Here is an 18,382-nt window from a genome sequence, read left to right as displayed (position 1 = left end):
TTTGCAAGCCGCATGCCATATTCATCCACTAATTATTTTTGAAGAGAGACAGTCCATCTGGTGCAATTTTGACCCTGAAACCATCACCAACACACACACACACACACACATGCACTCATGTCTGACCACCAGTAACCGTTAAATGTCTTTTCTATCTCCTCCAAACAGGAAAGGCTGAGATTATAAACATGCAGCAATTACTTATGAGGCAACAGCTAAGAGCCAGTCCAACACATTCTTTTCTCTCTACAGATTCTTGGAATGAACTTTTGCAACAGCACAGATATCAATAGTCTGATTGAAGCAATCAGTGAATACCACTGACTGTTCCTTGGCCCTGTCAGAATGCAGTAATGAATATAAAGACCATTACAAAAACAGTGCAACATATGCACAAAGAATACACACATGCATACACACACACACCTAGATAAGATGCAATCTCACTTTGACTCATGCTCTACAATGCCCTAGTTCCTGTTTTGCACAAATAACCGCAAACAGTTTGCATTCTTAATACCTGCAACTGCATTAAAAAATACATCCAGTGCTGGAAAGAGTACTACAAAGTGCTACTCGAGTAAAAGTACAGTTACTTTGATGATATTTTAGAAGTATATGCTGTAAAAATCTACTGAAGTAAAAGTAAAAAGTAACAAATTTAAAAAGTAGTCAGAGTGAAAGTTACTTAGTTACTTTTTCAAAACAGTAACTGATCTTTTCTATACAGTTCTAAAAGGATGAGAGAACATGGTTCAAACTGCATTCCTTTAAAGGTGCATTGCACAAAATTAATGAGGGCTGATTGAAGTGAGGACTGACAAATGTGACACAAGCATTTAATATGGCTGAGTCCATATGATTCTCTTCATCAGGCCAACTCACTGACATGATTCCACTTTTTTCTACACTTACTCCACAGTTTTAGCCAGTTGACTGTAAGTGGCCCTGTCTTCCATTGACTGTCTGCAGTTTTTCATTGTGCAGCTTTCGTTGGAAATTTAGAAATGACAATCAGTAGAACCAACAAAGTGGAACAAGATTCCTCTTTGTAAGTACACAAAAAAGCTATTCAATTACAGTAACGTGAGTAAATGTAATTTGTTACTTCCACCTCTGAAAATATCTGCCATGTGTGAGTTATAGAGCAGATCCCACAGGCATTCCCTCGATTTCATCATTGTGTACTTATTCCATAAATGGATTTCTAATTAAACCGAGGAATGACGGGAGGAAGTGCAGCAAGGAGTCAAAAGAGAGAAAGGAACAAGGGGGGAATAAAAGCATAAAACAACAAGTCAAGTGGATAGGAATGACCGGGCCATGGGAAGAGAAGCAAACCTCAGAAAGTGAAGTGCTTTCATGTGAGGTAAATAAAGAATGCTGTGGTGTGTGACATCAGGCTTGGCTGGCCCCGGCGGGCTGGATGCTGCATATCTGAGACGGTGCTCCGGTCTTCGGGGGCTTGAGTAAGCAACTTTCTTTGAGTCTCCTCATCACTGAGCCTATTCTTCTGCTCTTCATCTCTTGCTTATGCTTTCCACCGCTCCCTCTTCTTCACCGCCCTCCCTCTTGGTCCAAACTCCTCATCTCCTCATGCAATTTTCACTCAATTATATCTTACTCTCCAAAATTCCTATCTCTCAACCGAGGAGCTTCACCCTTCATCTCTTCATCCAAGACCTTAATTACACACCAGACTGTATTTCTCCCTTTCTACCTCCCACTCTCTGTCCTCTCCTCTCTCATCACCCACCCACTGTTCTTCTCTCCCTCCCACCAACAGAACAACAGGTCTGCCTTGCTGCCTTAAAATTTATCACGTGCATACAAAGACATAAAGGAGATTGAGCGAGAGGAGAGGAGGATTTGCGCTCCACCCTGAGCCTCTCATGACAGAGCAATACTGCCAAATGACAACTGACCACACACGCCACAGTGCAAAAAACACTGCCACATCACCTGCAGCTGCAGCTTTCCTGGGGCCTTCACCAAACCAGGGTGGGGTGGATTTCCTTCAGTATCTCGCCACTTAGATCCTCCTTGTTTTCTTTGTAAGCCAACAAAACATTGTGGTGTGCTCAAGAAACCCCAAACCCTCTGTTGCTAATCATTTGTTCTCTATCTTAAAACTTTAAGAGCAACAAAAAATGTGATCGTTGCTCCAGCTACAGCATGAGCACACTGATTCAGTCCCCATTTTGGAAAGGTATACCGTATAGGCAGCAGCTAGAGAAATGGTGAAGTGTATTGATATAGTGCCACACTGTCACCCGAAAGGTGTGTTTTTCTGTGTGTGACACTTCAACATATGACTGGGGAGTGAGAATATATATTCTCAGTCATCATGAACATGAGATGGCTGTTAACAAGTTGCAGATGTGTGTGTGCGTGTGTTTTGGTAGGAGCTTTTCTCACTGTAACAAAATAAGGAACTATTCCAAAGAACAGCAGTGTGGAAATATCCTCTTTTACCCAGTTTGCGTGTGCACAGGCAGAGCTCACTCAGCTTAAGTTCAACCCCAACACCAGTTTCAATACTGTGCACTCTATCTGGCTCTCTTTCTCTCACTCTCTGCACAAAACAACTGATACACAGAGCAGCAAAGCAAAGCAAAACTAGTGAGAGAGTGTACCTGCCTCAAACAGGCTCATCCTGCTCATATGCCATCATGTAAAAACAACAAATGCTGTACACACAGAACCTTTGGCAGAGGATTCAAAGGCAGAAGTTCCACCTTTGCATGGCTGCAGCCATAAATCAATCTGCAGAGTCAAAACAAAGCTGAGCCAAAGCACTCCCTTCTTGTGCAGATGCAACCAATCATTTGAGTCATCTCTCACAGATGAGGAGCAGACCAAAGTCAGCTGTTTCTATGGTTACAGTAATGCTGACACAGGTCCCAACAAACAGAGATGAGCCCAAAACAGTGGAAAACAACTCACTTTTTCAATTGCTCATCAGACATTTTTGTTTATTCCCATGACCCCCTCATGCCATGCACACTGTTGCAGGTGCACTCAGACACAGAGTGCACATAGTCACGTTGACAATGAAGCCTGAGTCAGTGTCAGCATTATTATAAAGACCAGATTGTTTGAATGATTCATAACTGATTTTGGCAATATTGTTGTAGGCGCATGAAGTTAGTTGCAATTAACTAGATGGCACGTTTTTTATTCAGTCAGGTTTTATTAATCATAAACTTCATTACACATATTCATTACAGTGACCTAACTAGGCTATTCAGTATCACACTGTTTATCTAGCTCAGCTATAAAAATACATGTGTTAATATTTTACTGAGTAATGCAATCTTGAAGGGAAGGGTGGGAAAGTGGGAAAGAGAAAGAGAGAGACAGACAGAGAGAGAGACAGAGACAGAGTACGTGTGTGTACATATATATATATATATATATATATATATATATATATATATGACTAATGTGAAAAGACTGCCACCTAGCAAGTTGTAACTGAAACCTTGCAGAGTCACCCTCTGGGTTAAACAAAGTCAAGGCTGTTTGCTGTAATCCAGCAGATGGCACTGTTGTACCTCCATGCTGAGAGAGTGTGGCAAGAGCTGCTGGAACTGTGTTCAGGGGTTTTCCAGACTCTCCACCAAAAATTAGAAGTACAGGATGTTGAGGATAAATCTGTTTCAACTCCCTGAAGTAAAATCAATTGACCTAATTTAATAAAGCAACTATTTGTAGGAACACAAACATAAAATGTTTTATTTTGTTTCAGTTGGGAGTTTTTGACCTTATGATAATCATTTCAAAGAAATGGCTTACCCAGCTTTTCAGTTACCACTACATCACTTCTTATTAAAAAGCACACAGAATGCTGTCTGAAGTCAGGAACAAATTAAACTTTGAACACAAAACAGGAACAAGTTCTAATCTGCCTACAGCAATTACGTCAATTTTAAATCCAAAATAATGAGAAATTAATACAGCTGTGCACGCAAACTGCGAACAAATGGTGTGTGCAACATATAGCATCCTGCACACATGTGTGCAACTCTCACACCACATTGACACACAATGTGGTGTTCACATCTCCAACCACAGTATCGCACAGGAAGTCAAGACAAGGTTGGAACTGCTCTACATGGCTCATTTCCTGTTTAGTTAGTCACAGGAGTTGCTGCTCCCAGTAAAGGTTAGTCATGATGGGAGAACAGTCCAATTAAGGCAAAGGGTGGAAAACAAATGGATTGTGAGCCACTGTATGAATCTCAGAGATGGTATGGACTGGTTTCAAGTAAAAGTTGAAACAAACGAATTTAGTAGAAATATGGGCCAGAGAGGGCACTTTTAAAAAATACTTCCGCAGTTTGATGATATAAATGACAATGCTTTGTACAAACTATACAACAGCGCCACAACTTCTCTCACCCTTTTCACATCGGTGGTGGGGGTGGGGGTATGCCTGTGTGCAATACATATCTGTGATCTTGTCACATAACCATTATCTTAACCACATATTTATCAGTGATGAATTCTGCAGCAACATTTTGCACAAGTCAAATTCATATGCCAGATGACACACATGTGCATTTCACCATCACTCACATTTAGAAGCATGTGCATGCACCAATGCATGTGAACATACAAATGCAAATTGGTGAAAATGTTACTTTGCATTTACTCTTCATTGTTTTCAGTTTGATGGTTTTTACACACGCGCGCGCGTACACACACACACACACACACACACACACACACACACACACACACACTCACACTCACACAGATTGCATCTTCCAGGAGCAGTGCAGAATGGCTTAAAGGGCAGGGCATGTCAACGAATCTCATTAGCGGCTGGATAACCGTTTAGTGGGGGCTTACGCTACTGAGCGCGCTCTATAAGGTTGGTTGGGGTCAGCAAAGGGCTCTCATAGAGGTCAGGGTTAAAACTGATTGGAAATAGAGCCTTTGAGAGGTGGGGGAGATGTACAGTAGATGTACAGTAAATGTACAAAATTGTAGCTGAATAGTAATAGTGCAGGTGTAGGGCTCTACTGTTCTAATGGTCGTATGATGGCTTTAAAATCTATCTATACTGCTGTAAAATAGTCTTTATAACCATTGACTATTAGTTAACTAAATATTATAAATGTGTGCAAAAGAGATTTGACATACAGTCTATTCGCTGCCAGGAATATGAAAGCTTTCTACATTGGCTCCTATGTGCTCTGTCAAAGCTGGATATGTCTTACATATATTTCAGCGTGAATAAGATCCTTGCTTTAAAAAAAAAAAAAAAAAAAAAAAAAAAAATCATTATTCATTACTTGTGTTAAACTTTAAGGACTGGATTTCACCAGCTCAGAAATGGATTGCCTTTTGTTTGGATAATATGAAAGTAAATGTACTCTAATTTACCAGCTTCAGTGGTTATAGCAAGCAATATAATCTGTTTGATTACTATTGCCTAACCCTTAAATGTTTTATTATTTCAATACTTGGTTGATTCTTTCATCCGGAGTGTTTGCGGTGCATGCAAAAGTAGATTAAGCATACAATCCTGAGTTTCTGGCTTACAATCAAAGGTGCACTATGCAAACTTGCCGAGGGTCAGGACTGTTAAACTCTTTCATGCATGACATCCACTATATTTAAAAGCCATTTTAATGTAATTCATGTAACTCATGTAATTCCAGTGTAATACACTTTTTCCAGTGTTTTACTGTGTAATTCTACCATATAGCTAACTTTTCTTAATTATATATACCTAAGTATATATAATTACAGGTAAAGTAAAGGTAAGTATATACACCTAAGTTATTATACCTATGCATGATACTCAATTATACATGATTAGCTATGCCCATGTGTACTGAATATTACTTTATGACTTCAATATTTTAGGCACTAATTCAACTCTTCTGGCAAAAAAGAAGGAAAAAAGTGGAATGAGCATGAAATCTGATTGTTGATTCTATATGCCTCTCATTATTGACCTGACTCTCTGATAAATTTCATGCTTATTCCACGGTTAGGACAGCTCATGGGAAATGAGGACAGGACTTACTTCAGGGAAAGAGGAGCTAAAAGGCCAGCAGCAGCAAAGCACAGAGCCCTGTCTGGCATGCAGGGCTGGACTGTGTCCTGGAGTTACTGTCAACGCGTGTTCCTCCCTCAGCAGCCTTATGCCAGCACAAGGATTTTGAATTGAATACAAGTGGCTGCCAGAGGAGGAAGTGCAGGATGCTGATTGCCATGGGAGAATAAGGGAAGATTGAAATTAAGATGGATTGCAGTTATATGTGATTGTTATGGTGTCTATGTCAGTGTAATCTAATGATAAAACTGTCAACTTTTATTTGTATTACCCTTTTCACAATCTTATAAAGGGCTTCACAATATAGAGACAAATGGAGACAATAGAATAAAATCATAAAAACAAAACAAAAAAAAAAAACTTAACAAAAAGTCTCATAAACCTATAGGTGAATATGCGCACATGACATAGCCTTCAATTATGTTAAGTATATGCTTTTTTCAATGTCCTTAATCTGATTTCTGTCTTTTAGTATACGATTTCAGTTACCATTTTTATTATCAGATTACTGTAATCCCATTGAAAGTAATCTTTTACTTCCCAGTCCTGTCCAAGATAGGGAAGGAAAGCAGGAAGAGAGTAGAGGCACGTTCAGCTCCCGCTGGCTCAGCGTAATCTCATAATGAACTTCCATGTGTGAAGGAATTGGTGAGAAAAGAAATGGAGAAGAGGATGAGCCAAGAGGAGGAAGTGGGGGGAAGTGAAAGCAATTAAGGGGGCATAAAGCAAAGGGAAGGAGCCCTAATCAGCAGAGGGGAAAAGTGTTAGCAGAGGGTGAAAAAAGATCAGATGTGTTTTATCAAATGTGTCTCTGGCTTTGCCTCCAGCTTGCGTGTGAGGATCATGAGATCAGTTACAATCAGGTCCCTGGGCCTATATTCAGATTAAAAAATACACTTAAATCATGACACAAACAAAAAACACATCAATATTTAGATGTTAAAAGAACTTACACCTATAAAAACTTGGACTGGAGTGTGTTCATATCAGTGCTGAAACAATTAGTCAATCGATTGGTCAGCTGACAGACAATTACTCAGAAATAATTTTATAAAGGGCTATACAATTTTGCATATTTTTGGTTATGTAAGCAAAAATGCCAAATATTTGCTGATTACAAGATGTAAGGATTTGATTACTTTTCTCCATTCATGTCATTATAAAATATTATTATTGATTTATTTATAGTTTAGCTGCTGGTCAGAGTAAGAGGGCAATTTGAAGACACCGCTTTGGCCTCTGCTGACTTCCCATGAACATTTTCCATTATTTTTCATATGCTATAGACGAAGGGATTACTTCAACATAATGGAAACCATCATTAGTTGTAGCTCTGATATCACCACACAGTCACATATACACAAACTGTCACACATACTGTACGCCCACATACACAATACATAATAATAAGACAGACACACAAAGTCACATGCAGTAGTGTGCACACATGTTGCTTCCATGTGTGGCGCCTCTGAGGGTTCGGTGGCCCATCAGGGGTCTGTTACTTTGAAATCCCCTTGCCAATCCCCTGATGTCGTCAAGACGCTAGAAACCAAGCCAGTGTCATCCACTTGACAAGTCAGAGGTCAGGTAAGTAGCAGCTTCATGGAGAGGGTCTTTAGCCGTAAGCCTGACATTGAACCTTTTGGTGAATGGGTGAAGAGATGATGGACGTGACAGACGTGCTGTTTCATGTTCTCCCACAGAGCCCTTTATTGTAAATGTGATTTTGTGATATCGATGTCATGATACTGAGATGTTAATGCAATTTGCAGACAACATCCTGTACAGTTTCATCTGTAACTCTGCTCTGCCAGCATTTGCATTAATGCTGAAGTGTTCCGTGTTGCTTCTCCATGCCTTGTGCATAATGTAAAATGCTTGACCCCAATATGTTATAGGAATACAGTATATTGTCATCAGACATAAAGACAATTACAGTATGTAGAATAAAGCATCAGCCAGACCTGCTGCAGGGTCAAACCGTTTGTGGCTTTCCCTAATCTTAGTCATAACCAACTAATGCCTAAACCTAACCCCTCAGAGGCTGGGTGGAAGTGTCTCCATCAGTGGCACAAACTAAGATGACTGCAACATTTAGCCACTGAAAGAATATGTAACCTTCAACATCTGACTAGTCATACATATCAATGGCAGTAACTCAGACCTTTCTTCAGCCAGTGACAATAACATTGAAATTAAACAATTAAACAATGAAATTATGCCAAGTGTTGCCTTTAGCAGCAGCAACATTTGAGAAATGTAGTCATGCAGAATACAGATGATGTCAATCAACAGATTTCAGCACAAGTCAGAACACTGTCAAAAGTGAAAAAGCCCCATCAAGAATGTTCAAGTGATCTCCACTTTTGTGACCATAAGGTAGGCTAAACCAACATTTCCTTCACGTGATTCAAAATCATCCCAAATGAACGGTGTGTTTGACAAGCAAGAGAGCCAAGCTCGTCACTTCTGCATTTCTTCAGCAAAAACTCTTTCAAAAGAGACTTTGTTCATGGGCACCACTGACATCTTGGTCATTTGAATAAGTATGAGTGCTATCACACGTGCAGCTACTTCAGTAAAATCGTCACAATGTATCTTATAGGATGTGGGTCATTAAAAAAAAGCATTTAAAACCTGTTCTTTACCTGAAAAATGCATGTTACCCTTATAGCTGTAGCATTATAGTAACCCCCCTCTCTTAGTCCTTTTACCCATCACCTTCTTTGAGAGTGTGAATGTTTATGATCTCAGCTTGCACAGAGCATGCAGTTTCAAAATGTAGCACTGAAACCACAAAAAGAGAGATAATAGCTATCAGCCATGTGCTTAGAGCTATCTATTGACTTTATCCAGAATTTTAAGAAGCTATAAGGGCTCATTTATCTTTAAAAGAAGTGTGAGTGTGCATGCATGTGTGCATCCATGCACACCCTTGTGTGTGTGTGTGTGTGTGTGTGTGTGTGTGTGTGTGTGTGTGTGTGTGTGTGTGTGAGTGTGTGAGTGTGTGAGTGTGTGTGTGAGTTTGAGTGTGAGTGGGTGTGTGTGTCATTGCACATACAGGGTAATCTGCAGTAAGCTGGTTTATGGGCTCGTCTGCAGTGACGCAGATATGCCTGCGAAGCTCTACTCTGATAGATTCTCCATGACAACTAAGCTGACCTGAGACTATGGCCTATACCCTACATTTGGAAAGGCTCACATTTTTTTTTTTTTTTTTTTTTTTTTACATCACAAATATCACAATGTCACAAAATCAGCACAAACCAAGCTTTACACACAATGCAATGTGGATTTAACACAGGTGTTGTGCACATCTAGTTGGGTTACTTTGCAAGCTTTTAAAGTTATCTGTAAGAATGGAATAGCTGATTGGCACACAGCAGGCAGTGCTTTTTCGTAGGATGAAGAAAGCATGATCAAACTGAATTGCAATTATTCTCTACAGCCTTTCCCAAATCTTAGCTATAACCAACTTATGCCTAAACCTAATTTTAAACAGTAAGACAAAATTACCATTCAAAATGTAAAAAATGATTGTGCCATCCCTGGAAAAAAAAAAAAAAAAAAAAAAAAAAAAAAGATTGAAAAACTGATGAGCTCAAGAGAAAACACCCCTAGAGGGCGTAATATGTACTGTATGTCATCTTCCCCAGCCTCACCTGCGGAGGTTCAGTCTTTACGCTGCTACATATTAAAGGTGCGATTTTGGCAACTTCACCACATTTTCAAAAATTGGCCTTACTAGGCAAGCACTGTAGTGTCACAGTGAACTGAATGCACACAATTACGCCTCATTAGGCTAGATTTAGTGTATGTGATTTATGTGAAACATGACATGAAAGCTTTTATGTGCAGTCATGAGGAACATGAAAGTAAAGCCACAAAAAAAAAAAAAAAAAAAAAAAAAAAAAAAAAGATTTTAGGCCAGTGAAAACTACAGACACAGTTCCTTCCCGTCGCAGTGGTAAAACTGAAATTAGATCGGTGTTTAGGCCAGTTCCCAAGATAATTCTATTGAGGATGCACAATAGGAAGCTGCTACAGCTATTAGTAGGTGGGGTTATCAATCAAAGCGGCCCGCCCCGCCGCTCCTCTAACGGGAGGCACACTCTTCAGAACTTCTCTTGCAGCTGTGGAGCGGGACGTCTGTGGCATTACGCAGAACCAGCGAGCGAAAAAACGGCCAAAATGTAAGCGATAACAAGCTGTCATACACCACTCTCCACAAATGGTGAATGTAGGTGTTCAGTGGAAAAGTGTAACAGGAGTTAAAACGATGCGTAAAGTTGCAATTGTGCTGAAAGGACGAGCAGCCGTCTGTGCGTAAAAGTGAAAGACAGAGGACTGAACGAAAAAAAAAGAAGCTTGTGGTGGATGAAACCGTTTGGATTGTGATGGATGGGTCGGCGACTGGCTGGAATGCGCGGAAAAGCTGGCAACGCAGAGGACGTTTTTCTCTAAACTAAATGTAATTGATGCCTGCATTTCACGGTTTGGCAACACGGCCGCAGCGGAGCGCACGGCGGGCCAGCAGATGCGGGACAGTGACTGAGCCTTACGGCTGGACAACTGGCGAATTGAATTAGTCTGGACTGCCAGACTTTATGTAAGAAGTAGGACAACCATTACACCGCCCAACCAGTTCTTCCCTTCATGCGTAGAGATGCTCGTCGCCTAGCATCGTACTGTTATGAGAAAGAGAAACTCTAAAGCGCCGCTTTCACAGAGGGGTACAGCCAGCAACCGCCACTACTCCAAGGGGAGTTAGGGGAAACTTTTGTCGTTTACATTCTCCTGTCTACCTCCTCTAAAGATGGACGAGAAGAGTGAGTCGGCTCCGGCGGACAGCTGCGCGGACGGAGAGAGCATCAACCTCAGTGTGCTCAACTGGGAGCAAGTGCAGCGGCTGGACGCCATCCTCACCGGTTCCATCCCCATCCACGGCCGGTGGAGCTTCCCCACTCTGGAGGTAAAGCCCCGGGACATCGTCAAAGTGGTCCGATGCCGCATGGAGGAAAAGCGGATACACGTCCGGGAGGTGCGGCTGAACGGCTCTGCGGCCAGCCATGTTCTCCATGAAGACAGCGGACTGGGATGGAAAGATCTGGATTTAATATTCTGCGCCGAGCTGAAAGGAGAGATTGAGTTTCAGATGGTGAAAGATATAGTTCTGGACTCTCTGCTGGACTTCTTGCCGGAGGGAGTGAATAAAGAGAAGATTACACCGGTGACCTTAAAGGTATTGTTGCCTTATAATTAAGGATCATTTGTATATTATCATGGTTTATATAAAGTGTCCCTAGAGCACCTTTTTGTCACTAAATCTCAATTTGCCGAAAGATCTGTGCGTGCATAACTTTACTTCCACATTGCTGCTTATGCACGCTGCGCATGATTTAACAAAATGCAAAAGGCAGTTTTGCATATTTTTTCAATGCCCACACACATGCGCTTTGGTAAATTTAATGAAAAGGGGACAGCAAGGTAGAAATCTGCCCTGAATGCGTCAAAGCCGCATAGTGATAGGGCTACAGATAGTAAAATCGTAGGTTTCCAACACAAAGAGGATTCTGGCTAATCCAATTGGAGTCGGATCCACATTAATCAGTCGGCCGACAGTTACCTGGGTACCGACGACTACCTGGGCGACTGATGACCTACCAGCTGATGTGCTAAACAAAACAGCTCAATAAAAGAGAACATGAAGATTTTATCTTGTATTTGCAATTTCCAAGATGCGCACAAACCAAAGCAAATGTTAACACTGTATTTAAGACATGTCAGACAGTTTTGCTGAAAACTAATCCTTGGACATACCATGTCTGATAGGAAGTGTGAAAGGCAGGTGTGTTCATTTAAGGAATAAAAAAAATAAATAACAACAAACAAACAAACAAACAAACAAACAAACAAACAGAACAGAACAGAACTACGTATTGATGCACTCATTTGGGAACTAGCTAACACTGTGTGGCTAAAAGAAGGAGGAAGAGGAAGAGGAGGAGGAAGAGTAAAGAGACACTGAAAAAGCAGTAGGCCTGAGTGTGGTAAAAATAAATAAATAAATAAATAAATAAATAAATAAATAAATAAATAAATTACAGATTTTTGTCTCAAAAATGTCACTAGGTGCTTGAGAAGGGGGAAAAATGTCACTGGAAGACTGACAGTACTTTCCTTGCCCTGTTTACTCATTAAACCACAGTGCCTTTTATACCAAAAGTGACATAATGCATCTAATATTAATGTCTTATGAGATCCATTAAAGCCATTAGAATACAATATTTGTGTAGTGGATATGGGTTTAATATTCATCTTGTTGCTTGGAGGCCTGTTACAACTCTATTGACCAGGGCTGGACTCACTGAGTTAGAACTGAATTCAATCCAGCATTCATACAACAATGCACATTTCCTATATAGATTTCTCCACTGGTTACAACACCTAATTTTTCATTTATGCTCTTGTTTCTAGGAGGCCTATGTGCAGAAGATGGTGAAGGTGTGCAATGACTCCGACCGCTGGAGCCTCATCTCGCTCTCCAACAACCGTGGCAAAAACGTGGAGCTCAAGTTTGTGGACTCTCTTCGACGACAGTTTGAGTTCAGCGTGGACTCCTTCCAGATCCGCCTGGACTCCCTTCTACTCTTCTATGAGTGCTCCGAGCACCCAATGGCCGCCACCTTCCACCCCACCATCCTTGGCGAGAGCGTCTATGGCGATTTCCCCGCCGCCCTCGACCACCTACGCAAGCGCCTGATCTGCACAAGGACCCCCGAGGAGATCCGAGGCGGGGGCTTGCTGAAATACTGCCACCTGCTGGTGCGGGGTTTCCGTGCCGCTTCCGACACAGAGATGAAGCTGCTGCAGCGCTACATGTGCTCGCGCTTCTTCATAGACTTTCCTGAGGTGGGCGAGCAGCGGAGGAAGCTGGAGTCCTATCTGCAAAATCACTTTGTGGACCTGGAGGACAGGAAGTATGACTATCTGGCCACGCTGTACAATGTTGTTCAGGAAAGCACCGTGTGCCTGATGGGCCATGAGAGGCGTCAGACGCTGAGCCTCATCTCTTCACTGGCATTGCGGGTCCTGGCTGAGCAGAACGCCATTCCCAATGCTGCCAACGTCACCTGCTTCTACCAGCCCGCCCCTTATGTCTCTGATGGCAACTTCAGCAACTACTACGTGGCGCAGGTTCAGCCCATCTACTCCTGTCCTCCCTCACCTCCTCACCAGTACCACCCTCCCCCGCACTACCCCATGTATGCGACTTGGTTGCCCTGTAACTAAACGTGTACTTGTGCTGATTGGTGCGCTCCTACTCTCACTCGATGTTATTTTTTTTTTTTGCTCCGGTTACACTTTTGTGTAACTTGTGGAATTCTCATCCTCAAAAAGGTCAGTGATGAGGAGTGGTGATCTTCTTTCTTTTTCCTCTCCCTTGAGATGGAAAGTTGAAGAAAATAGGCACCGAAAACGCAAAAAAAAGAAAATGTGAAGAATACATGATGGAAAAAATAAGAGAATAAAGGAAGGAAGGGAAATTAGGACAGGGAACTTGGATGGAGGCAGAAAGCCGGAGAAAGGCTTTTCTCCGGTGTAGAGTGCCACAGGAGGAGGGGACGAGGTCAGAGGGAGAGGCTCCAGTGAGAGAGGCTGAATCTGAGAGGATATTCCTAGGTCAGCTTTAGTGTCCTTTCATGAATGCCAAGATTGATGTGATCCAGTAAACAACAACCTGGACAAGTGAGGCAAGCCTGAGAGTGACGAGCAGGCTAGACATCAAACTGCGTTGGAATCCGCTGTGAACTGAGACATGACTGGTACTGGACACTCAAAAGGATGAAGATTTATTCACACACACGCATCCATACATGCACATACAGTAAAGGAAGGATCATAGGACAAAGCAAGATTATTGATCCTTTGTCAGATAAAGCTGATCTTCTGACCTTTTCATGCGCAACAGCAAAAACGAGAAGTGAGACTCTTTTTTTTTTCAGACAATGCAAAAATGAGGAACTGGACACTGTTTACAAGTCTAAAGACCTACTTACAGTAGATGCCCAAGTTTATTTGACTAATGAAGAATACATACCGAAACAACAAAACAATGCATGCTTTATTTCTGTACAGGAATACTTTTTCTTTAAAGTGCCTAGAAAAAAGCCTAAAGGGAAGAGATTTTTTTTTGTGTGATTATTCATTCTAGAGGACCATAGACCTGTTAAAGATGTCCGTGTGTGGGCTAATTGACTATATGTCCGAGGTGATAATGAATGTATTGTGGAGCAGAGAGTGACCAGAGACTGAGAAACATCTCTTTAACTGGCATAGTTCAGATCGAGAGACTGCTCTTATCTGCACCTCTGTCAGAGTCAATTCACAGCCTGATAACCAAAAAGTTATTTGTCAGCAGAAGTAACAGCACAATTTCATCATCTTTAGAGAGAGGGTGGAGGTGGTGTCAGGGTTAAAATTGATCATGCGAATAAAGGAGAAGGTAGAAGCAGGGGAATTGTGATGTTTAAATGGGTGAAAACAGAGACAGAGAGATTTTGGCAAGAGGAGAGTGAGAAACAGAGACAATAATGTGGACTGATGCAGAGCTGCGTAACCAAAAAGTCATCTATCACAGAGCGAAACAGCACCATCTCATCATCCTCAGAGAGGCTGGAAGGGGTCATAAGGTTCAAAATGGTTGATATGAATAAAAGATACAGTAGAGGTAAGAGAGGGTATTATGATTTTGTTACTGGATGAAAGGAGAGAGAGAGAAAGAGAGAGAGAGGGAGGGAGGGAGAGAGAGAGGACAGGAGGAGGGTGAGTGAGTCAGACTTGCGAAATCCGTCATGCATCCCGGTTGTGCCGCCTGCACATATCTCCAGGCCACACAGTGATATGACAAACTCTGTTTGCAAGAGGGGTGGAGGTTGGATTGTGCATACAGGGATGTCACAGTAAAGCAGCAGCTCCTAATAGGACTGGAATTAAATGGAAAACAAGTGGTAGAGCCACAAGGAGTCTGAATAATGTTCTCAAAAAAAAAAAAAAAAAAAGCATGTAGCGCAAAAAACGCAAAAAGACTGTTATCTCTAATTAATTTCTTTTCAAGGAAATGAACGTTAAGATTGAGATGAGAGCAATTAAGCTGTGAGCAGCTGACACCTGTTTCAATTTGGCTATTTTAACAATGCAAAGGCACCAACAAAGTGATCACAGAGCTAACGGAGAATACCAACGAAGACAATCACAATGACATTGAAGTGGCAATACGACAAGTTGGCAAAGAGCTTTATTCTTTTTTTTTTCATCTTGAAACTTGCTGTACAAGTGCAAGAGGCTCGGCATGTTCTCTGAAACCTGTTGTCAGATCTCCTATTTTTCTATCAATCTCTATTTTTGTACGGTCTGTGTTTGACTGGTGTGATAGTCAGATTTATATAGGCCGAGTTGTTGAGTCTAAGAGTATTTTTGTGGTGTGTATGAGTTTGTATATTATTTTGGCTCAAAAAGGGCAGTGCTGGCGAACCTGGCAGCAGTGTTCAAATGCAGTTAAACTTGTGTTCGTTGTGACGCTCAAGCAACATATTTGGTTCACTTTAAGTGTTGTCTCAGATTGTTTTCTGTTGCACAAAAGAGATTGTTACACTGTTCTGCATGTTTTTAATTACCATCCAATTTTGACATGGAAATAATGATGTGCAAAAAGTGTTATTACATATTTTAGCCCATTTACTGTGACTCACGGTTACTTTAAATTCTACTGAATGTTTTGCAAAGCATACCACATGTTTTTTTTAAGATGTTTGAATATGTTTGTCTTACCTTCCAGGCAGCCATTCATATCCTGCCCAGGGATATTTTTGTCAAAGTTACTTTGTGTGTTGTTGTTGAGTTAGTAGTGTTGAAATTTAGTTAAACTGCTACACTGAGGTGAAAAGTCTACACGTCCTCTGATGTGTTCACATGTTCGTGGAAAAAGGTCTGACGTCCCTTATTTCAAAGTCGGCTACAAAACAGTGACACATTCATGTGCTATTTTATCAGACAATCAAACCCAGAGCCCAAACAATAAGCAAATGGAGATATTGTGAAAAGGGTGATGTGAATTTGGCTTTTTCTTACTTTACAAAACTTATAATAGTTGGTCTGGCTAACCACCAAGTAGAAAATTTGTTTTTTCCAGTTGAACAAATAGAACATGAATGCACCATTCCTTTCTTTCAAATTCAGTCTGGCCGCTTCAATTACACTGAACAACGCTGAACTTTTGATTTAGATGTGAAATTTTTCAAAAATGTCAGAAATATGGTATGCTCTGCAAAATGGTCTGTGGTAATGTGAAGTATGCATGCAGTGCAGTCAGTGGACTAAAATAGGCAAAAACACCGGTATGGTCCTTTAAGATGACTGACTTGATAATTAAAAATGATAATTAAAAAAGAAAACTCTTGTTCAAGTCAATCTTTCTGTATGACACTGTGGTTGGAAAGAAAAACACCAGATTAAAAGTGTCTCATTACTTGCAGCATCACACACACATGCACGCACGCACCCATGCACACACACCCCGCTACAGTATTTGCAGTTAACTCAATTAACATTGTTCTCGGAACTTTCACAGTCATTAAAAGTTGGTGAGGTGAAGGGTAAAAGCTGTGGCATTTAGATCCATGATTTGGTGCACGACCAAAGTGGGAGGGCAAAAGTCTGAATTTGGCTTCAACAGGTGAATGTCCTAAAGTACCCACAAAATCCAAGCGGGAATGCTGGTGCTGCCAGCAAGTGACAGATGAACGTGATGGATTTCCTCTCTGAGAGACGTCACCATCAAGTGTCATCAAGTGTCAGTGGCAGTGATCCCGGTGTATGTCAGACCTCGCCAGCTGCGAGGGTACTTGAAATAGCAGGTACAGCAGTGTGGCGTACCTGACTACCAGCAGAGCCTTGTTATCCAGGGACACATGGTAACTTCTTGAATAGAGTGGCTCCAGGTCTGGATTATTATAATGCCTCGAGGCCCGAGCCTCCAGATGTCACTTTCCCTGCTGACACTGATCTTCACCTCACTTTCTCTTGTGCTGTCTTTGCCCTCGTTCTCCTCTATATCTATTTTGTCTTTCTTTCATCCTTCTTCTCCCCGACTTTCCGCTAATTTCCTCAACTTTCACACAACTTTATGTGAACACGTTGTTTGCCATGGTGGTTGGCCCCTGTTTCCCTGTGCCACTTGAATACTGCAATACTTTGAACCACTGATACTTATACAGCTTCAGACCTATCTATTTCTCATCCACACTTATTTCCCTCTCTCACTGCTTGGTTTCAGAACTTAAGCACTGGATGGTAATCAGTTGGGGGTGGGAGAGAGATAGGAGATGTGGAGAAGAAAACCGGGCCAATGTTATCCCCTGTTAAGAGGGAGAGAGTGGACGCTAAATATAGGCCCCCCCTCTCAGCCACTGTAAGGACATTAGCCCGTCTGCAGAAAGCTGATTAGCTTCCCTTCATAAGCATGTGCTCAGTGCTCTAGTGTGGTTCCTGCAAAGGATTTACTGGCTATTGTACTGTAACACATACCTCCCCCATCTCCCACTGTCATTTAGGTCACTCTGTCCTCTCTTCTCACTGGAAGGGACAAAAATTCAATCCACTTCCTTATTGAGAGCTTAAAGGGAACTGAGAACAAGGGATTGAGGCATTTAAGATGTTGCACAACTGAAAGAACAGCTGAGCCAGGAGCACAGGTAGCTCAGGAAGTGTGTTACTGAAGTAGAGTTTCTCAGCTGGTTGCTTGAGACCCAAAAGTGTGTCATGCAGTGTTGCGAAAGGGCGCCAGACCAAGAGCAACCTAGACAAGGAGAAATCGCCCATATGTGGTTATGAATTGATGGTCAAGGTAAAATTTGATTCCCAAATTTTTAAAAAAACAAAACACACACACACACACACACACACACACACACACACACACACACACAGACACACACACATACACACACACACACACACACACACACACACACACACACACACACACACACACACACACACACACACACACACACAAAACACAGGGTTATTTTAAATCTAAAAACTACTCCAAAAAATGATCATTGCTGGTCTGTATTGCCAACTGATACCAGACAACAGTGATCCAATAACTAGTACATGAAAGCATACGTATTTGCGAAACATGAGCATGTTCCTCTTTCCTGGGCAAAGTTCTCTGTTGCACAGGAAGTGTTGCATTTTACATTTACAGAAACAATTACAGCACTTTCTTTAGAATAAACAGAA

The 18,382-nt window shown here is 41.5% G+C and overlaps 1 protein-coding gene across 1 annotated transcript; it reads left to right on the top strand.

The window, feature by feature from the left end:
- The first annotated feature begins 10,175 nt into the window (after positions 1 to 10,175).
- LOC115355917 (terminal nucleotidyltransferase 5A-like) lies at positions 10,176 to 16,513 on the top strand. The gene is made up of 2 exons (XM_030046838.1): positions 10,176 to 11,318; positions 12,554 to 16,513. Exons 1-2 carry the CDS (start codon positions 10,893 to 10,895, stop codon positions 13,367 to 13,369), a joined length of 1,242 nt encoding a protein of 413 aa, XP_029902698.1. The 5' UTR covers positions 10,176 to 10,892; the 3' UTR covers positions 13,370 to 16,513.
- The last annotated feature ends 1,869 nt before the right edge of the window (positions 16,514 to 18,382 follow it).

This window comes from Myripristis murdjan, chromosome 24, assembly GCF_902150065.1.
Source record: "Myripristis murdjan chromosome 24, fMyrMur1.1, whole genome shotgun sequence".
NCBI lineage: Eukaryota > Metazoa > Chordata > Actinopteri > Holocentriformes > Holocentridae > Myripristis > Myripristis murdjan.
Note: the sequence above shows the minus strand (reverse complement) of the source record. Positions and strands in the feature narration are given on the sequence as shown.

Bases quoted from the DNA above. Each gene is read 5' to 3' on its own strand.
- LOC115355917 (XM_030046838.1), top strand. From the start codon at position 10,893: ATGGACGAGAAGAGTGAGTCGGCTCCGGCGGACAGCTGCGCGGACGGA. The intron at 11,319-12,553 runs GTATTGTTGCCT...TCTTGTTTCTAG, and splicing joins TTACACCGGTGACCTTAAAG to GAGGCCTATGTGCAGAAGAT.